Source organism: Loxodonta africana, chromosome 8 (genome assembly GCF_030014295.1).
Source record: "Loxodonta africana isolate mLoxAfr1 chromosome 8, mLoxAfr1.hap2, whole genome shotgun sequence".
NCBI lineage: Eukaryota > Metazoa > Chordata > Mammalia > Proboscidea > Elephantidae > Loxodonta > Loxodonta africana.
In genome coordinates, this window is record NC_087349.1 from 99,632,074 (window position 1) to 99,654,500 (window position 22,427).

Consider the following 22,427-nt stretch of genomic DNA (forward strand, 5'->3'; position numbering starts at 1 on the left):
AATTATTATACAAAGCTGTATATACAAAATCCTTGTGCAGTCTGTTTTCTAGAATGATTTAAGAGGTCTTCAAAGATGATTCTGGTTCCTTTATGCTTTCAGAGGCAGCTTATACATATAGCAAAGTCGATTTAGTGATTTTTTACAATGAAAATTTGGGTTTACTCTTTGCTATATACATATATGCCATATGTGTGTATATGTATATACACGCACACATACACTACATACATATTATGTTTAAATATATTTATTGTATATACTTATATATATTGTGGGGGTGTGTGTATTTATTTATGTTTATGTTTGTTTTTCTGAACAACTCAGGCATGTGTCCATCACGACACTTAGCCCTCAGTACCTAAGCACATATCTCCTAAGAATAACAGGATTCTCCTGCATAAACAGAATACTGTTATTAAACTTAGAAGGTTAACAGTACTTCCATAGTATCATCTCATATATAATCAGTTTACCAATTGTCTTTTGTAGCTTTTTCTCTTTTTCTTAAGTTCAAGATCTGAGCAAGGCTTATACATTGTATTTGATGGTTGTATCTCTTTGTGTTCTTTTACATTTGAAGGATTTCCCCACAACAGTCTTTCTTTTCATTGTCCTTTTGTTTTATACAATATTGACTTCTCTGAAGAGTCCAGGATAGTTGTCTTGTAGAATGTCCTAGGTACTATGTTTGTGTGATTGTTTCCTTATGATTAGATTCAGGTTACACATTTTTGGCAAGGCTGTTTCGTAATTGATGTTGTATACTTCTTATTGCATGTCATCGGAAGGCGTATAAGACCAACTTATCCAAGTCTTGGTGATGCAGTTTGATTACTTGGTTCAGGTGGTGACTGCAGACTGTAAAGGTACATTATTCCCATTGAAATTATGAAGTAATTTGAGGGATAATACCTTGAGACTATGGATAGTCTATTCCCCAACAATTTTTTACTTAATAATTTTTGGCATTCATTAATGATATTTGTCTGAATCAATTATTGCATTGGTAGTTACAAAATGTGGTTTTCTAATTTTCTTATTCCTTCTGTATTGTCTGATATTTTCCTGTAAAGTGAAACTCTCCCCACACTCATCTGGCTTTTTTTTTTAATTGAACTTATACTTAACACTTGGGAAATTCCATCTTACAGTTGAGTTTTCAGGCTTCTACTGATAAATCAAAAATACGGCCTCTATTTCCACATGTATAGTCCCTGAAAATCAGGCACACACACCTCTTCTGTTTTCTAATATTCTGTTTCTGATATTCTCTGTATCCCTAGGCCAATTGTCAGTTGCCAAGTTTCTTTCTTCTTGCACTGTTGTTTTTCTTACATCAACGATGTATTTCTCCATATCTACGTCTTTCAAAACTTGGAGAATAAGAATTGAGAGGACTACATTTTAAGACAAAAAACTAAACCAAACCCATTGCCATCGAGTCAATTCCGACTCGTAGCAACCCTATAGTACAGAGTAGAGCCACTGCCATAGGGTTTCCAAGGAGTGTCTGGTGGATTCTAACTGCCAACCTTTTGGTCAGCATCCAAGCTTTTAACTTACTGTGTGCCTATATGGAAATGAATTATTCTACAAAGTTTAAAATTATACAAGTTCCCTTAAATTAAAAACTCATCAAAATGTACATAATTTCAGAGCTTTTGGCCCAAGTGAATTTTAAGTTGTGTTCATGCATGCTTTTGAAATACAGTGAAACATTTTAGTGGGTAAACAGAAATATCTGTCCTCCCTTATTAGGTTTGGTTTTTGTCTATACGAGTTTTTACTTACATGATGCCTTAGGAATACGTTCTTCTCCATTGGACCTACTTTTCAGAGCTGTTGTGAGGCTTAAATGAAGTGAGTCAGGGCGGACTTGACAACAGCTAACAACAATAACATGTAATGCCCTCAACACTATGCGTGACACAGAAAGTCTCAGAGTAAGGAAGCTATTCATGTTGTTAACATAATTAACATAATTGTTAATAAGTAGGATTAGTTTATGCTTTTGTTGTGTGCATTCTTTGTCAAATAATGTTAGTTTATTACTTTATTACGACATTTAACGATAATGATAGCTTTCCTTTTTTAATGTTCTGGATTAGTTTATAGAATTTTATTCATCTTTTATTTCATATTTTAAAGTACCTATAAAGCTGTCTGACTCCAGGACTCTAGGTAATTCTTTCCAGCTTCTTCACTTTTTTGGGGGCGGGGGGCGGGGTAGGCTATTCTATTCAGTCTGGACATAGCCTGCAGTCTGAAATTGAATTGAACATGCTATCAAGATGCATTTATAATTACTAGTGATTGGAATGTGAAAGTGGAAACAAGGAGGAAGGATTGGTAGTTGGAAAAATATGGCCTTGGTGATAGAACCGATGCCAGAGATCACATGATAGAATTTTGCAAGATCAATGACTTCGTCATTGCAAATATCTTTTTTCAACAACGTAAACAGTGACTATATACATGGACCTCGCCAGATGGAATACACAGGAATCAAACTGACTACATCTATGGAAAAAGACGATGGAGAGGTGCAATATCATCAGTCAAAACAAGGCTAGGGCCTGACTATGAAATTGCTCATGTGCAAGTTCAAGATAAAGTTGCAGAAAAGTAGAACAAATCCACAAGATCAAAAGTACGATCTTGAGTATATCCCACCTGAATTTAGAGACCATCTCAAGAATAAATTTGACATACTGAACACTAATGATCAAAGACCAGACAAGTTGTGGAATGACATCAAGGACATCGTACATGAAGAAAGCAAGAAGTCATTAAGAAGACAGGGAGAAAAAAAAAGACCAAAAATGGATGTCAGAAGAGACTCAGAAAGTTGCTGTTGAACGTAGAGTAGCTGAAGGGAAAGGAAGAAATGACAGAGTACAAGAACTGAACAAAAGATTCCCAAAGGTAGCTGGAGAAGACAGAGTTACATCATGTAATGAAATGTGCAAAGATCTGGAGATAGAAAACCAAAAGGGAAGAACATGCTCAGCATTTCTTAAGCTGAAGGATTCTATGGGCAAAATATTAAATGAACCAGAAAGCATCAAAAGGAGATGAAAGCAATACAGAGTCACTATACGAAAAAGAATTGGTCATCATTCAACCATTTCAGGAGGTACCATATGATCAAGAACCCATGATCCTGAAGGAAGAGGTCTAAGCTGTACTGAAGGTGTTGGCGAAAAGCAACGCTTCAGGAATTGATGAAATAACAATTGAGATGTTTCAACAAAGAGATACAGCACTAGAAGCGTCCACTCTTCCATGCCAAGAAGTTTGGAAGACAGCTGCCCAGCCAACCGAGTGGAACAGATCCATATTTGTACCCATTCCAAAGAAAGATGATCCAACAGATGCCATTGAGGGTCATCAGGAGAAATCTAGGTGTTCACCTTCTAAAGTGCTTTTCAGTGACATCATGTTGGTGACTTTATTAGTGTCTGAATCTAGCCTTCTTTCTTGTTGACTGAGAAACCTGACTCCTCAGCTTTGTTTACAGATCCCCACTGGGATAGCTCTGCCTCCCATGGGTGGATTCACGTCTCAGAATTCACAATGAACACCTCAGGTACTGCCGTAGAACAAATGTTTATTTCAACCTGATCAGCTTATTGTTTCTCTATATAGAATATCATATTTTCATATGAAGCTTGGAATTAGAAAAGGGTTGTGGGAGTCAGGCAGGGCATTATTAAATTACTTTGTTCAGTGACAAAAGACACTGATGATATCCTGATGTGATCATGTTAATTTTAAGAATAGCTTAGGCAGTGGACTGGAGATACTTAAAGTCTGATGGACAAGGTGCCCCACCTGAAGAGTGCCTGCCGGGATGGACACAACCACTGTAGACTTGTGACACCCCTTTTCCTCTTTTCCTGACTGACTCACCCCTGCCTGATGAGCACATTCCCTTTTTCCCTCTTTAGGTCTGATCATATGTCCTGTCAGCTTGCTAGATCATAGATACTCCCCTGGTTGCACAGTGGTTAAACCACCCAGCTACTAACCAGAAGATGGGTGGTTTGAACCTACCAGTCGCATGTGGCAGTCTACTTCCGTAAAGATTGCAGCCTTAGAAACCCAGTGGGGCAGTTCTACTCTGTCCTTCAGGGTTGCTATACTTGACTACATTGGCTTATACATCTCTACTCTGATTGATTATGCATTGATTTTCTAGCTTAACTCTCAGAGGGTGATATTATTTTCGTTGTTTCAGAATTTTCTCCACCATTTGCAGCCCTGACAGAATGAGCAAATCAGCTTTGTAGCATTTCACACACACACATAAATCATTTTTTTCTTTTTAAACATTTCACTCATTTTCACTTGGTGTATTAACAGGGATCTGCTGGCAGAATTTGACTTCTTGACCTAGGGAAGATTTAGTTCTTATTTGCAGTAGTACCAATAAGTTGATTTTATTTAAATTTTTTTTTTAGAATTTTTCACTTATTATTTTGAAACAACTGATTTTTTAAATATATTTCTCTATACAATATTTTCCCATCTTCCAACTACTAATTTGGATGTGGTTTGTAGGTGTTTTAAAATTTAACCCAGTACTTCAGACATTAAAATTGCTTTGCTAGATGTCATATTTAACTTGAAACATATACACATAAAGAAAACTAAGGCTATTTTGAAATATCAACATAATAGTAGTGATCAGTTTGCCAAAGAAAGGTCTGTGTGATTTTGGTTTTATTTAACTTCCTGTAGTACTTCATGGTGATTGTTCTCCAGCTCAGGAAGCCTGGGGTGTTGTGTAAATGCTTCAGCTCTCTAACCTTGCCCACTGGCAACCCTTCTTTCCCCAGTGGTTATCTTTTAATAACCTCTTATGAAGTTACTTTCATCAAATTTCCACCAGGTCTTTTACTTTCCAAGGTAAAATTGACACACCTCGTAGCATCACTAACGGTGCAGAACTATGAATCATACTTTTTTCTTTTTTTAGAACATACCTGCAAATCTACAAACCAACTTTGAGATACTTTAAAAACATAGATGGCCTCATTTAAGCAAACATTAAGTAGAACATTTTAATTTTATGAAATGTTGACTAAGTGGTTGAATTTGACATGTGTTAACCTTGTAGAATTGCCAGGTTTTCTTAGGCATGGCATAACTTTTCCCATCTTTTATTGGTACTGTCTGAATATGATGGTGTCTCTGTCTTGCAGTGGTTTTTAATACTCTGGACTTTACCTTCACACCCCTCTTTTCCATGCATGTTTATTTTTATTTTCTTAAATAACATTGTGTTTTTGGTGAAAGTTCATACAGCAAATTAGGTTCTCATCTAACAGTATCTACACAGATTGTTTAGTGACATGTATTACATTTTCACAAAGTGTCAACAATCTCGTTATTTCCGTTCTAGTTGTATGTTTGCAGTACTGTAGTTTCCCTGCCCCCTTACGTTTTCACCTTTGCTTTAGAGTAATCATTGACTATTGATGGCAAAGGGTTTGGTGTTTTTTCTTTTTTGGTTTGTAGTCTCATATAAGTGATTTTTTTTTTAAAGGAGCACAGTACTCATGGATGATATTTATTTTTATGAGCCAATCTGTTATTTAACTAAAAGGTGACCTCCAGGGATAATTTTGGTTCAAGGTTTAAAGAGTATCTGAGGGAGACAGTCTTGGGGAGCACTCTAGTCTCAACTGGTCCAGGAAGTCTGGACATTTTAAGAATTTGAATTCTGTTCCAACCAACTTTATTTTTAAAGCATCTGTGATTTTTGGTCATCATGCCAGTTTCTCTTACTGGCGAGGAATCTTTGTAAATGTCAGGTTGTTCCCTCGCTATTCCCATTCCCCACTTCTAGCTGCTTCATCTTCCAGACTGAGGGCTCTAAGTAGGACCCTTACTTCATAAACCGGGTCTTGTAACATGTGGTGTGCTTTGCAAGAAGATAGCCAGCCTGGGCCACCTCTTGCCCCAAGAGAAACCCAGTCCCAGGGTACAGTGAGCCCAGCATTGAATCCGAGGTCCTGAGGCAGCTTCTGTCCTCAGGGCCTCTGACAACCTAGAACTGCATCCCAGGGGCCATTTGAACACCTTCTGATGTCCCTCCTGGGTCCTTCTAGGAATCTGGGGTGTGGCAGGCTAATCTAGGGGAAAGAAGTGGAAGATTCGAGTTTGAATCCTAAAATATATCTTAAAATGTCTCTTAGGTAGATGTATGCATATAATCCACGTCAGCCTTCGCTTTTTTGCCTGTAAAACAAGGCAGTTGGAAAAATCAGGTTGCAAACTCAAATGGCTGCAGCCTAGGCCTAGACTGAGGCGCAGAGGAGAGCACATGCCCCACTAAAGAGATCCGTAGCTCTTGGCTTTATTGTCACAGTGAAGGAATACAGACCTGGTGATGCTATATCTTACAGCTTTTCAGGAGAAGCTGAAAATCTTGATTTTTATATGAAAATTAATTATTTAAAATGCTAGTGATTCATTCAGAATCTGTAGAAACAGTGTATTAAGACCAAGCACAACCTGTCTGTGTACCAAATTTACTCTGTAGGCCATTGGATAAGATGATGACTAAGGCCTTTCTGAATTAAATATTTTCAATGTCTGTTATTCTGACATTCTTTCTTGGAGGAGAACATACAGTGTCCTGGCGAAAGCAGCACAGAGAAGAAGGCTGGATGGTTGGATTGGGAGGCTTGGTTTGGCTGTCACCAAGAGCACGTCAAATATCAAGAGTCCTTTTCTACTCCTGGAAACCCTGGTGGTGTAGTGGTTAAGAGCTACAGCTCCAAACCAAAAGGTCAGCAGTTCGAATCCATCAGATGCTCCTTGGAAACTCTATAGGGTAGTTCTCTGCCCTGTAGGGTTGCTATGAGTCGGAGTTGACTCGACGGCAGCAGTTTTGGGTTTCTACACCTGGAACGGTATGAGAAATTGGGAGATTCCTGTAAAGGTCTAGCTAAGTGGTAGCTACTGCTTCTGTTTACCATCTGGGCAGCATTAATTCTGTGCTGAAGCGAAGAGAGCTGGAATTGCGGCTGAGCTTTTGCACCCAGCACGGGAACAGATGCAGTAGAAGGATCCCAAAGATGCAAGCGATTCTCCAAAAGCAGAGGATCGCATTTTTTGTTGTTGTTTTCATGTAGAAGGAATATCATATTTTAGAAGCTGCCAGCATAAGTGTAGGGTAGAATTTTTCCTCCAGTTCTAGTAGTGTGGCATTCAGGAAAGAGAATAAGGCAGAAAGCAGCTCACCCAGGCTGTAAGCACTGTTAAGTGGCCCTCGGATAAGCCCATGTAAGGCAGTACCACCTGTTCCCGACGTGTCACTAGGGCAACCTGTAGAAAAGTAAGAATGAATTACAGGTTTTTACTAGCCACAGAATCAGCTTAGAGCGTGTGTTGAAAAATTTAATATTTTCAGATTAATGTACTCTTTTTTGCTAACACTAACACAATGACTCCAAATCTCATCCAGGTCCCCCTTGAGAAGCTGATGAAAGCAGTATTCCCTCCTTTTAGAAAAATACAGGTAGTAAAGTAAATATTTTAGGCTTTGTGGACCATATGGTATCTGCTGAGACGACTCAATTTTGTAGTTATAGTGTGATAGCATCCGTAGACAAAAGGAATGGGTGTGGCTGTGTTCTTATAAAACATATTCAAAGACAGGCAGCAGGCCATTTTTGATCTGTAGGCCATAGTTTTCTAGCTCCTAGCTTAGAAGGTTGATGGCTAGATGGGAATATTAATCAGCAATTCTTTGCTCAGCTCCCCCTTTCCTTTGGGTGGAGAATACTTCCTGCTCTACTGCCTTTGGGCTTGGGTGAGCAGCCGCGATGTATACAGAGATTATAAAGTGTTTGCATGGTCTGCCTTATCTCTTGTGCTCTTGCCTTTGGCCATGAGAAGAGCACACCACGGTTGGGCCTGGTCCAAAGAGGATGATAGACACGCGGCAGATCTGAACCCACAGTTTGAAGCAAACTCTGCTGCCCAAAGCCTGAAGTAGAGTTGTGCAGCTGAGCCTATTCTAGATCAGTGGAACTTCAAACAACCTGCAGACCTGTGAGCTTAAGCATAAATCTTGCTTTAAGCTGTTGAATTTTGGGGTAGTTTGTTATGCAACGTAATTGTGACAATATCTGGCAACTATTATAGTATAGAGGGTAGTTACCCACCTAGATGAAACAGTTAAGACATCAATCTCTTTTTCTAAAACCAAATCAACAAAAGAGGATTCTCATCTCTTCATGCAGAGCCCAAAAAAAGATAAGGGGATATTTTTATTTTATGATTCTCCACCCTCCTCCCATGTTTCCCCGGCAGTTAGAATAAACCCTGAATTGTAGATTTAATTTCCTGTGTGTACAGCTAATCAGTACTTAACACCCTGTTAGAGAGCCTTAGCTTTCCTTAAGGCAGCCCCAGGGAGTATCTCAATACCAGGGATTGAATATTTAATACTTCTGAAATGACATCTGGGAAAATATCCAAGCTGTTTCTAAGAAATGAACAGTTGTGGTTTTCTGAATTCAGTGTTGATTTTGCAGCCTGCTGTATTCTGATCTGTGTGCTAGATGCTAGATAGAATTTATTCAGTTCATACTTGTTTTGTTCCTGCTGTGTGCCCTGTAGTGTGCTAGTCTTTGGAGATATAAAAAAATATAGAGAGAGAGGCGCGTAAAACAAATTCTGTTGAAAAAAATTAAGTGCACGAGGTCGTGGGAGAGACAGGCAAGTAGATGGATAATTGTAGCCCACTGTGGTAAGTAGTTCTGTAAGTGGCCTCTCCACAGTCCCAGGGGAGCTTGAAAGAGATGCACTTGACCCAGCCTGCGGATTGAGATGTGGTGAGGCTTTCAGGCGAGTCTTCCTGGAGCAATTGACACTTGGACTGATTCTTTCAGAAGGACACAGGATAAATTCCTGGAATCATAGACTAATAAGGGGCTTTAGGAATTGTTCTTCTCTTAATAATATAAATAATATTATATATTATTTATTACACATTAAAAGGAAGCTATCCCTCTTTTTAACTTGATCCGAGTCAGGCTGCTCAGAACAGTCTGTGTTTTGCATAACTTTATTATTGAAGCTATTGCAAGTATCTAAATTCTAGCTGATTAGTCATACATACCTTCGTACACAAACACACACCTCTGAAAAGTAATGTAATGGTTCTCATTTCCCAAGTCAAGTCTGTGTATAGCATTGTATAAATGTCATTTTTTAAATATCAAGCCACAGATTTCTAGAGTTGGTGTTTGACTTTTGTTGTCTTTTTGTATTTACAAGGAGTGGGCTTGTGAAAGGGGGACTGAGAGTATGAAAATGATCTAATTACCTTGCAAATAATTTTCCTCCTAAAATTAGTCCTCTGAGGTTTCAGTTTATTGAATTTACATTTTAGTAAGTGTAAGAATTTAAGTTAATTGTTTAATTCTATTAGTTGCTAGATTATTGAATGGGCTTAAAAATTTCCTAGGTTGATTTTTCTTAATGTATAATGTGTCTGTACTCATCCAGGTACAGCTTTAGAGAACATTTCACCTTTCTTTTTCAGCTTCAAAATGTGTATTTGGTCACAGTAAACATACTATTCACATTCATTTGCATTTATTTTTCCAGAATTTACTCTTGGAATTCCGACAAATAACTTCAATGCTTTGCAAGCTTTGTTTTAAGAGCTGCTGTACTGGGGAATATGCAAGTGATACTCCTTCCACTGGGTTGTTGTTATACGATGGTATTGATCTCACTGAGACAGAAATCATGTAGAAATACTCTCAGTTTTTGGCACTTTATGTTTTATTTTACAAAGCATTGAAGTGGACTCCTTTTGACCTTTTCAGAATGCTTTGCCGATTTGCTGACTCTGAGGAAACTTACCCAACAACTTAGAAGTTGTTACCTAAGAGTGCTTACATTAGCAGACAGGTGAGGAGAAGTCACGTGAATATTTCCAGGGAAACATCTCTCCAAGACTTTTAAAAATAAAGACTTTATTAAAAATAGCCTTTAAATTGAGTCTCTCCCGTTTTAAATGTAGTATATGCAAAATAGGAAGTTTGGAAACTGTAGAAAAGAAGAAATTGGGGGGAATATAACCTCATCAGCCAGAGATAATCATTGTTAACATATGAAATATTTTATATATTCTTTTAAAAATTCGGTTTTATGTTACAGAGTTGTGAAATATATCTATAAATAACCCAAGCAAATCTGTTACTGTCGAGTTCATTCCAACTCATAGTGACCCTAGAGGATAGAGAACTGTCCCATAGGGTTTCCAAGGCTGTAAATCTTTATGGAAGCAGCTGCTACATCTTTTTCCCTGAGAAGTGGCTGATGATTCCAACTGCCAAACTTTCAGTTAGCAGCGGAGCACTTACCCACTGCACCACCAGGGCTCTCTCTGTATATATGCATATATACACAAACACAGATATATATGTATGTATATTCTGTTAGTCACATTTTTAATCTAGTCAACATTGTAAGTATTTTCCAAGTTACTATAAATGTTTCATAAGCATTTATTTTAATGACTATACTATGAATATTCTGTTCTTTATCTAATTATTCCCCTATAGTTAGATATTTAGGTTGTTTTCTAATTGGGACTGTTACAGATACATTATGATAAAGTCGTTTTTAGTAAGGATTTTTATTTAAGGATAATATACATATAGAGAAGTGCACAATTCTTATTTGGAATTTTCACAGGTGAGTGTGCCACTAGATTAGCAAATGACCACTAAGTGGACACACCCATGTTACCACTACTGTCGTCAAGAAGAGAAATTTACCAAACTCCCTAAATGCGCTCCCCTTTTCCCCAAAGATAACTACTAGCCTGACTTATAATGCCGTAGATCAAACATTGAAGGTCTATAGTTTAATTTCCTTCAAGTTTCCAGAAGTAGAATTTACTAGATTAAAAGGTATGAATATTTTAAGTATGTTAGTTCATATAACCAATTGGTTTCAAAAATGTCGTGTCATTTTATCACTACATTATATGAAAGTGTGGAAAGGACTTTAATTACTGAAATTGGGAAGGGAGAAGTTTAAGATAAAGTGTAGAGAAACAAAGTTCTTGAGAGTGAGTAGGACCAAGTAAGACTATATCACTTTAGGGAAGTGTCACAATATATTTCCAATTTCTGTTTTACCTACCTTGAAAAGGCTGTCCTTTATCTGAACATTGCCAGTCATTGCAGCAAAAGGAAAGAGAACCTGGTGAACTACACAGTCTCTTCAGACTTCTGGTCACAAGTAACGTAAACTTTTGCCTGCATTACATTGGCCAAAGAAATACAGGAGCTTAACATAGTAGGGGCATATAATCCCCCCACAAGGACGGGTACTGCAGGAGGGGAATGTGGAATACTTAGCAAATAATAATACCACCCACCACACTTTCTGTTTAAGGACCTTGTCCCATCCGTGAGGAGATCAGATTGCTTAGATTACTATTCTTTACTCTCATTACAGAAGCACTTCCAGGCTTTAGGGGGGACCTGCATCTCCACATAGGGCTGTAGTTTCTGTAATCATCAGTGAGGTATTTGCATAGTGCTGAACTCTTTGGGGTACGCTCACATCTTTTTCAAGATGACGCTTAGTACGCTCACGTCTTTTCCAAGATGACACTTAGAAACATGCTTCTTCATTAAGCAAGAGACGATGGAGGAATGCTCAGTTCAGTTTATTAGGTACTTTTGGTAGAAGTGGTTCTCATTTTAAAGCATAGTGGCTTTAACCTTTGGAGCCCTGGTGATGCAGTAGTTAAGAGCTCGGCTGCTAACCAAAAGGTTGACAGTTCGAATCCACCAACTGCTCCCTGGAAATCGTGTGTTTCCTGTAGGGTCGCAACGAGTCGGAATCAACTCGATGGCAATGGTTTTTTTTTCTTTTTTTATAACAAACAGTTCCTCTATGGGAAACAGATGTTTTATAGCTGGAGCACACGTCTGGTTACATTTTCTCTGGGAAACTGTTCAGTCAGTGTTTTACTAGTCCGTGGGTTGTGACAGTTTAGGACTGTAGGGGTTTTCTCGCTGGCACAGCAAAGGAACTGGCTGGGCTCTTTCACCAAGAGTCACCTTGCTCCAGGTCATCAGCCACACCTTGTAGTTTTGGTTAACATCCTGTCTCCAGCCTTCCCTACTATATATTTGCATTCTTCTTTATTGTTTTTTCCCTAAGTCATTTTTTAGTATTAGTTGATAACATCGTGAATTGCTTCTCATTTCACTTGCTTGTTATGTTGAAACTACCACAATCCTCAGAAACTACTGCCAGGTTACAGAAGTAGTTGTGTGGTAGTGGGCATAGTGCAGTTTGCATTAGGTGAGCTCTCGTTTAACTTGGTGTCTCTCTTTTATTCTCCCTAGGTCTCTTCTCTCTAGGGATGGTGAAGTCAGCGAAACGCTCCTTTAACGCTCCTCCAGGGTGAACCACCTACCAGAAGACATGGAGAATGCTCTCACTGGGAGCCAGAGGTCTCATGCTTCTCTGCGTGATGTCCATTCCATCAACCCCACACAGCTCATGGCCAGGATTGAGTCCTATGAAGGAAGGGAAAAGAAAGGCATATCCGATGTCAGGAGGACTTTCTGTCTGTTTGTCACCTTTGACCTCTTATTTGTAACATTACTGTGGATAATAGAGTTAAATGTAAGTTTTTTCATGACTTTTTAAGAATTATTTCCAGAGATAAATAATTTTCTCATTTTTTTCATTGTTTTTGCCTCATTTAGTGAGTTCCATCTTTTTCCAAATGAGGCAACATTTGGACTTTCACCAGCTGATTTGGACCTTTCTTGGCCTTTAATGTCATTGTTTAAAACAGACCTCATTAATTTAAAACTCACTTTGGGATTCTGACATTTGAATTCATGCTGTATCACAAAAATTGGCATTTACAGCCCACAGGCCTAATTCAGCTGGCCTGTTTTTATAAATAAAGTTTTATTGGCATGCAGCCATGCCCCTTTGTTTATATATTGTCTGTGGTGGCTTTTGTGCTGAGTGGTTGAGTTGAAAAGTTACAACAGACACCATCTGGCTCACAAAGCCAGAGATGTTTACTATCTGGCCTTTTCAGAAAAAGTTTGCCGACCATTGCTCCATACAATGTAGCCTGCTTTTTAAATATGTTTTAGATGTTGCTTCTACTTTTCTAGCTCCCATGTTTAGAATTTTGCATATGTGGTAGCTCAGTGGTTAAGCACTCGGCTGCTGAGAGGTTTGAGCCCACCAGCTGCTCTGCAGGAGAGAGATGTGGCATTCTGCTTTAATAAAGATTACAGCCTTGGAAACTCAGTAGGGCCGTTCTACTCTTTGCAATCGACTTGACTGCAGTGAGTTTGTTTTTTTGGTTTATGCTTTCTTTTTTTTTGCAGAAGAGATTATTTATTCATACTTTATCAGAAAGGTTGTCCTAGAAATGTTTGGAGGTTTCCTCTGTTTTGTCAGGCTTATATAGCAATTTTCATGAATTCAAATAATTGTCTATACCTGTGCTGTTCAATAGAAATACACTAGAAGCCTCGTGTGTAGTTTTAAATTCTCTGTTTACCGTATTGGAGCCCTCGTGATGCAGTGGTTAAGGGCTCAGCTGCTAACCAAAAAGTCAGCAGTTCAAATCCACCAGCCACTCCTTGGAAACCCTATGGGGCAGTTCCACCCTGTCCTGTAGGGTCGCTATGAGTCGGAATTGACTTGACAGCAATAGGTTTTTTTTTTTTTTTTTTACCACGTTAGTAAAAGTAAAAGTATATAGGTGAAAAGTATTTTAATAATATATTTTATTTAACCCAATAAATCAGTTTTCTCCCTAAGACCTTGAGTCTGATTATTTATGTTCCTTCCCAGCTAATAGGTAAACTCTTCTAGAAGCCTTTTCTCTAAGACAAAAGTTTTCTGCTTCTTTCACCTTCATCAGTTAATTTACTTTCAGGAAATATGTGCAAAGACCTAGGTAGTAATAATGTTGGCTGCTGTTTATTATTAAGAGGTTACTCTTTGCCAGGCATAGTGCTAGGTGCTTTATAAGGAATATGTAAAATGAAGAAATTTTGAACAGTTGTTGAGATTCTTAATTGAAGATGAATTTTATTGCCTTTTAATAGCAAATGCCAACATCTTAATCTAGACTTTGATTAATATTTTGGTTCATAGCAGTAATGTCAATTCTAGACCAGACTTTTAATCATTAGGGTCATTGAATCTCATTTAGTTTCATCATGAATCCTTACAGAGAAACAAAACTCATTATGGAAACATATTTACTGAGCTGTATTTAGGCCTAATAATGCAAATGTTATGAAATCAGAACTTTCTACTCTTTACCATTTAATTTAGATAAGTTTTCTCTTATAATCAAGAATTAATGGATGAGAGTACATAGGGCCTAATTAATTGGATAATATTGAAGTCATTATTTTCTATACAGACAAAAGAAAACAGAAGGATGTGTAATACATAAAAAAAAAAAGGTCTTATTTTACCTGAATTCCCAACACATAAGACCCACCCATTACAAATCACAGTGTCCCTCTTACCCCACCAAAAAAAAAGTTGAAGAATTTTTTAAGAATGTAAAAGAACCTAGAGATCATAAACCCAAAACCAAATCCATTGTCATCAAGTTGATCTCGACTCATACGAACTCTATAGGACAGAGTAGAACTGCCCCATAGGGTTTCCAAGGAGTGCTTGGTGAATTCGAGCTGCCAACCTTTTGGTTAGCAGCTGAGCTCTTAACCACTACACCACCAGGGTTAGAGATCATAGAATGGTAGAATTTTAATTCTAGAAAGGTCCATGACTAGATTTAGCAACCAATCCCTTTGGTTTACAGATAAGGAAATTAAGGTCCACAGATGATTCATGACCTGCCTAAATTCCCATGGTTAGTGGCAGAACTGGGATTTCATCCCAGATCCTGCACTGCTGAGTTTATGTGTTAAAAGGGCTTTCTGCTGGGACCCAAGGCACCTGCACCAAGCATGTAATGAAAGTAAATGCTTTCACATGACAGAGGAAAATACTTAAAAAGCAAGTAACCAAGCACAGTGTTTGACTTTGCGCTTTAGAAGATGAGATTTCTTCCAGAATCACAATAATATACATGAGTCTACTCTTTCTGTTCACAGATTTTTCTTTTGTAAATTTAACACAATGGATATGCCTTATTTTTGTTTGAAGCAAAAGAAGCCAGTAATACGATATAGCAATACAGGCGTGTTTCTTCTTACTGTTTCTTCCATATGTACATAATAAAGAAAATTTTTAAAATACTGTGCATTTTAAAGGAATAAGATGTTTTCAAGACTAACGTGTATAATGAGAGATGAAAAAGAAAAAGAAATGCTTCTTTTAACAGGAAAGCATTTTTAAGGGGACAGAGTTAAAAAATATTTTAATGACAGCACAAAGCCAAGGCATTCATTGGTTTGCCTCTAATATCACTATGTGCTTTTATTTGAGGGGAAGCCATGAAGTAGAGTTTTGGTGGGAGTTCACGGGTCTGGTGATCACACTTCTTGTTTCCCTCCTCTCGTATTCCCTTAAGAAAGTGTAAATGAAGCGAGCTGTACCCTGCTCTTGTTCATCAGAGGGGATCTGTTCATGTCTATATGCGACATAAATTCAAAATCATCAGGTCTAGCAATTAAATGTACTTTTATCCTTGTTTTTCCACTGACTACCAGTTTCCCCAGTTGTAAAATGAGAAAATCAAAGGTCTGTGATCTTTAAGATAGTTCACCATGACTATTTCAGTAATTTTTTTTTTTAACATCCAATTTCTAGTTCTGTTTTTTTCCAATTATTGATCCTGACCTGGGTTTTTCATGACACCCAATAGTATTCATTTTCTTTTGATACCTGACTCCTTAAGTTGCTACTCACCCAGATCCACCGTTTTCTAGTGTGTGCCAGAGCACCGGCTTCTGATTTGGATGTTGCTAGGTCCACAAAAAAAACTCTATGGGATTTAGAGTTTAGCTGGAAGACATAGCACATGTTTTACACTGCCCTGTAATGTGGGCATTTTAAGAAAGGAAAGAAAATGTCATAAACAGGTGCGTAGGCCATTAGAGAAGTATCAGGACCAGGCTGTTCAACATGAAAAAGTACTTTGCCCTCATTATGCTTTCCAACTTAGCTGTTTTCCTCCCTGCTACCAGTCAGCTAACTCCCCTGGACTGAAGGGGCTGGGCAAGTCCAAAAAAGCCTAATACTACCTTGGTTCATTTTATGTCTGAAAAACCTAAGGGCAGCTGATCTCTTCTGGGCCAGTTGAAGGGATGGTTCTAATTTTGTCTTGGGCTTCCCTTGGTCTACCCTTGAGTTGACTGATTTTCCAATTTGGATCTGAAATTCACTTTGGCTTGTATTCCTGAGGAGTCTACATTTCTCCAGACTCTTTAGACTGACAAGAACAGTAATCAAAGTCACAGTAGAAGGGAAATTGTTGGGTTTTGTTTTGTTTTTAAAGCTTGGACACTTTGAGACCGTGGCCTAAAAAAAAGGCCTTTATCAATGCTTATTTCCTGCTGGGATTTCCTGCTTTATAATTTTTTTTTGGACTGTGGTGTACTAGAAAATGTCAGAACACTTCTGATTTTTTTTTTATTGTGCTTTAAGTGAAAGTTTACAAATCCAGTCAGTCCGTCATACAAAAACTTATGTACACCTTGCTATGTACTCCTAACTGCTCTAATGAGACAGCACACTCCTCCTTTCTACCCTTTGTTCCCTGTGTCCATTCAACCAGCTCCTGTCCCACTCTGCCTTCTCACCTCGCCTCTAGACAGGAGCTGCCCACATAGTCTTATGTATCTACTTGACACAAGAAGCTCACTCCTCACCACTATCATTTTCTGTCTTATATAGTCCAATCTCTATCTGAAGAGTTGGCTTTGAGAATGGTTCCAGCCTTGGGCTAACAGAAGGTCCAGGGACCATAACCTCCAGGGTCCCTGTAGTCTCAGTCAGACTGTTAAGTCTGGTCTTTTTACGAGAATTTGAGGTCTCCATCCCACTGTTCTCCTGCTCCCTCAGGAATTCTCGGTTGTGTTCCCTGTCAGAGCAGTCATTGAAAACACTTTTAATTTGACCTAGAATCACCATTACCGCTCTGTAGCCTTAGGCACACTGTTTAAGTTCTCTGGGCCTTGATTTCTCAGTCATTTAACTGGACTAATACCTGTCTTGTCTTCCTCCTGGGTTCTTGTGAAGATCAAATGAAAAGATATATATAGCAGCTCCTTGGCAGTTTTAAAGCGCTATACAACTATACATTATAATTTCATATTAACTAAGATAAATTTAACCCAGAATGAATGAAAATCTGTTAGTTCCTCTTCTCTCTTTATTATTACATTTGTTTCAGGTACATGTCTGATTCTGTTATCCCACAGTCACCATTAATAGTGTTATAGTTACACTGTGATAACCAAGGATAACAGAAACTCAGATTAGGGGGAGATAGGGCAAGTTGGAGTTTTCTGAGGGAGTATGTGGAGGACATGTGAATTGGATGTGGAAAGATGGATGGGACTGAGGATAGACAGACGATGTGGGGTTGGGCTGTGGGAGCAGTGGGGAGAGGGTGTGGAGACCAAGGTGAGCGGAAGCACTGAGACAGGAGTATGCTTGTGTGTATTTGTGCGTGTGTGTATGTGTTTTGAAGTGAGTAGGGACAGAGTCAGAAAAAATAATAGCTTAGCTAGAAAGTAAGGTGCCTAGGAAATGAGCTTGTATAGGTAAGATAATGCCATGTTATTGAAATTCTTAAAAGCTATATACAAGTGTTTAGACTCACTGTAATAGTGAGCTGTTGTAGGTTCTGGAGCAGATAAGAAACATGGTTTTGAGATCTTCCAGAAGTTAACGACTCCTGCTTTTCTCCTCCTTCATCTCCGTAAACACCCAGATACTCAGGCCAAAAATGAAAACTCATCCTTGGTTGATTTGTTTATTTTGTATTTTTCATCCGCATTTAATCTAACAGTAACTCCTGTCAGAATTCCTCCAAAATATATTCCAAATGTGACTGCGTGTCTCCATTTCTACTTTTACCACCCTCAACCAAGCCAGTGTGATCACTTATGCAAACTGCTGCTCCATGTTCCTGATTGGTTTTCCTGCATCTGCTCTTGCCCTCCGTCCAATTTATTCTCCTCAGAGTAGCCAGGTGACCTTTGAAAAACATAAATCAGATGGTGTCACTTTCTGTTTAAAAATCCTTCACTGGCTTACCAAAGTTTAGGATAAAATCCAAATGCTGTGCCCTGTCTTGCAGAGCCTCCCAGTAGCCTCTGAGACTACTTCTCCCACCTGCTGTTACTGGCCTGCCACAGATCAGCCACTCTTGCTTCCTTCTGGTCTTAGGAAGGACCAAGTTATTTTCCATCTGGGGCCTTTATGCTAGTTGTTCCCTCTATATGAACTACTTTGTTCTTAATTACACGTTTATATTTATTGAATGAATGAATTCAGAATTAAGTGGGAATGCCATTCAATACTTTCTGTTGCAACTCTGTTGTTCTTGTCTTCCATATTTTAATGTTTCTGGGTTCTAAGAAGATAGGCAGACAAGTACATATCAGACCTTACTTGTGTGTTCTTTTGTATTATTTCCACACAAAGATCTCTCATTGGTTTTACTTCTTACTCTAGGTGAATGGAGGCATCGAGAGCACGTTGGAGAAGGAGGTAGTGCGGTATGACTACTACTCTTCTTATTTTGATATATTTGTAAGTATTTTCTGTTTTATATTTTCTTTTAGACATGATGGAAACAAAAGGCAAATTTCCTTTAAATAATAGGCCCCAAAGTCTATGCCAGTCTTTTTTTTCCCTTGAATGCTGTGTTTCCCTCTCCTTTAGTTATGGGCCCATTCAGTACTCCTTCTCTCTTGCTGAGCTAGAGCTATCTGGTCATCTCAAGAAAAAAGGATTAATGGGAGATGATGGAGGGTGGCAGAAGGAGCCACTCCCACTTCCATGGAGGAGATTGTTTATTTTTTCAAATGGATGAAATAATGCACCCTTTGATATACCCTAATGATCAAAAGAATTCACCTATGTATATAATTGCATACTGAAAAATGATGTTTCTTTCCTGCTTTAAGATAGATTTCTATCAGGGTGTGCTTCTAATAATAATTTTGTGTTTTATTCTACTGTAATAGTGGTTTTTGAATAAAGTTATATATTGGTAATCTTGGGCAATATCAGTCGTAGAATTAAATAGATGCAATTTATCTGTAGATAAGGTATTCATTTTATTTAAATGAGTGTATTATATTCTAGGACACACTATGGCTTTGATTGGGTTTGCTATAGCTCAATAGTATCTCTTTGTAACTTATAGTATAAGTAAGTCACATTCTAAAATTGCGTTAGACATAGCATAGGCAATTAAAATTCACAGTGACTTCCCCAAAATTCATCTTAACTATTTCATTTGCTATCTCTAGACCCATGGAGGCACTATTCACGTGGTTAAGGATAGGACTGTCTGCAACCTGAGTAGTTCCACTTTTGTCTGTTCAGTGTGTTAGGCTTCCACATAGGATTTTGCTGAAAAAGTGTTTGCTACAGAATATTTAGAAAACTACTGATGTAGTTTAATCCCCTTATTTTTCCAAAGTGAATAGTTTCATGATTCAGTTTCTTGACCTACTCTAGGTCATTTAAGTTGGTAGCAGAGCATGTTGAAGTCTCAAATTTCTGGATATTTCTTTCTTCTAGAACTATTAACACATAATCATAAAATGGTTTCTTTTTTTTTTTCCTCTTATTAATTTTATCTTGAAATGGCCTGAGTCAGGAACTGTCAGGAAGCCAGGTTAATCCACCAGCCAGATCTCCAAGGGCTGTCTGGCTGCCATGCTTAGGGAGTTAATGGTATTCATGGTATTGGACAGATAGATAATAGGACTCATTAATTCAGATTGGAAGGACTGTCATGTCTGACCTGGGAAATGGACACAACCACTGGGAAACCTTGGAACCTGAGACACATAGAGATAAAGGGGTAAAGGCTTGTCCTACCGTGTCCAGAATGCAGAATTAGAGTTGTAATGACTGAGGACACAACCCAAGGGCAGATTGTTGAAAAACACATTTTTAGTGAAAGTGGCATAATAAGAACAAATGTAGCCTGAAAACTTCACTTATATAAAAAGATCTTAAGTGAGGTCTTCTGGTCCATGACAGTGAAGAAGTTGTCAGCCCCCAGCCTTTCAGCAGTTTTGATTAGTGAGGACCTTTTGGCACATCCCTACCCTGACTAATTGTTCAAGAGTCACCTGACTTCTACCAGGTGGCATATTTTCAAACTAAAATTGGTAATATTTTGTTCTGTGTTTAATCTTTTAGTGCATGAAAGTTACTAAGGCAGCTGTGACATAGTATTTAAGATCCCTGCTCTTTGAAGTCAAGCTGCCTGGGTTCAAATCCTGGCTTCATCACTGAGGAGCTGTGTGGCTTTGAACAATTTTCTTAACCTCTCTGTCTCAGTTTCCCTATCTGTGTAATGGGATTAGTGATAATGATTGACTCATGGATTGTTGGGGTGGGGGATTATGTAGGATAATAATACACATAAAAGGCTTCAATGACCCATAGTAAATAATGAGATACTTAGCTACTAGAAAAGGTAGACCTCTCACCAAGACCCCAAAAACCAGAGATTTGATGTGGGCTTTACTGAGAACCTGTAGCTTCTAAAAGTGAGTGTATCTGGAATGGAAAAGTCAACTTCCAGAAGATTTTCTCCTGCCTTAAAACAATAATCATATATATATTCATGTGGGTTCAAAAAGAAAGAAAAAATAAACCTTCAATGACATGTTATTCTTTGATAATGGGAAATTAATTTAAAGGCCTTATATGGGTGGTAGTATAATTAAGTTTTAGAGCAAGGGTTCCCAAATGCTATAGTCTGGTGCCAGCTAAATCAGAATAATGAAGATTATATTATTTTTAATATTATTTATTGTTTTTATTTATTATATTTTTAAAGTAAAGCTAAATTATTTTTAATATATGTCCTAAATAACGTATCTCTCTCTTTTTTTTTAATAGCTTTTGGCAGTTTTTCGATTTAAAGTGTTAATACTTGCATATGCTGTATGCAGACTGCGCCATTGGTGGGCAATCGCGGTGAGTATGCCCTGGATGAGGATTGATCCCCTCCAGTGGGGCTTTCCAGAACCTGCTCATGCAGCTAGATCTGGAATAAGATGCTGTTTAAATCTGGGTTGAATTCTACTAGCTTTTTCCGATTTCCTTCCTCCCCATTCAGTAGTTTTAACACGCCAGGGTTTCTTTCCTGTGTTAACGAGTAACTAGATTCATCTCTATGGACACTGGTCTAAATGAGGAATCCAGAGACCCAAGAGTAATTATTGGCCAAGAACCATTTACTCCACTTTGCAAATAAGAAATGGGATTAGTACCACTGCCACAAAAATATTTGAAAATGTTCTTATTTGATAAAAACTGCTTAGTGATTTTTCCTGACTTGGACTTTAATAAAGTCTTCTTCTCCCACCCCCATCCCCACCCCTGTTTTGTTTCCCCACTTTCAATCTTGAAGGGAAATCTCCAGTGGGCTTTTTTTTTCTTGTTGCCTCTGGGCTCCTTGAAGGCGGTGACTTTTTACTCATTTTTTTCATGCATCTAGAACAGAGCTTGGTACATGCCATTTACCCTCAGTAAATTTTTACTGATTGAAAGAACAGTTATAAGCTAGTCTTCCTGAATTATTTTTGCCATTTCCACAGATGTCTGAACAGTCACGGTTTTGAGAGCTCTAATAAGGCAGGTATATGAGGGGAAATGTCGAGCTCATCAGACTGGAAAGAATTGCTCAGGAATAACCTGCAGTCCAGTAGGTAGAGTGTGTGGCCTCCAGTCTGTGTGTGGGACAGGTCAGGCTTGACCAGCTGGGAAGAGAAGTCTGTGCCGTGCTCCTAGGGTGGATTCCAGCAGGGCCGTGTCTGCCTGGGCCATCTCCTCTGATCATTCACAGAATCATAGGGCCATGATCAGACCATCTGCTGAGATGAAGCTCACATTCACAGAAGTAGGTTGATAGTCTTGGCCAGACTTGTCTCCCATTTCTGATTACTGTTTTGTCTGTATCACAATAGCTGTGATGATTATAGCTTCCAAATTTTTTACAACATTCCTCATTGGGGACATTCTATCCCAGAGTCTCCGTAATGTGTATTGTGTGGTCAGATGATCTGTTCCATTTGTTTCAGAGAAGTGCCTGACATAGAGCTACTCTATGAGGGTTTTAAGACATTTTCTTGAGTATCTACTTTCAAAATATTAAAAGGACAAGTCAGATTTAGCAAATCCATTTTTCTTTTCTGATACTTGTTTTT

General features: G+C 38.3%; 1 protein-coding gene across 8 annotated transcripts in view; it reads left to right on the forward strand.

Annotated features, from left to right (window-relative positions):
• The window catches only part of STARD3NL (STARD3 N-terminal like), a 47,389-nt gene that overhangs the window by 11,998 nt on the left and 12,964 nt on the right, over positions 1-22,427 (forward strand). For 2 of the 8 annotated variants that reach the window (XM_010587166.3, XM_023544259.2), the window contains 4 exons: positions 9,858-9,942; positions 12,405-12,687; positions 18,703-18,780; positions 21,118-21,195. In XM_010587166.3, coding sequence (XP_010585468.1) covers positions 12,484-12,687; positions 18,703-18,780; positions 21,118-21,195 — 360 coding nt within the window. In that variant the 5' untranslated portion in view covers positions 9,858-9,942; positions 12,405-12,483. Of the gene's footprint in view, positions 1-785; positions 870-6,633; positions 6,803-9,857; positions 9,943-12,404; positions 12,688-18,702; positions 18,781-21,117; positions 21,196-22,427 lie in introns of those variants that run through there. The other 6 variants (XM_010587167.3, XM_023544262.2, XM_023544258.2 and 3 more) reach the window with 5 other exon arrangements.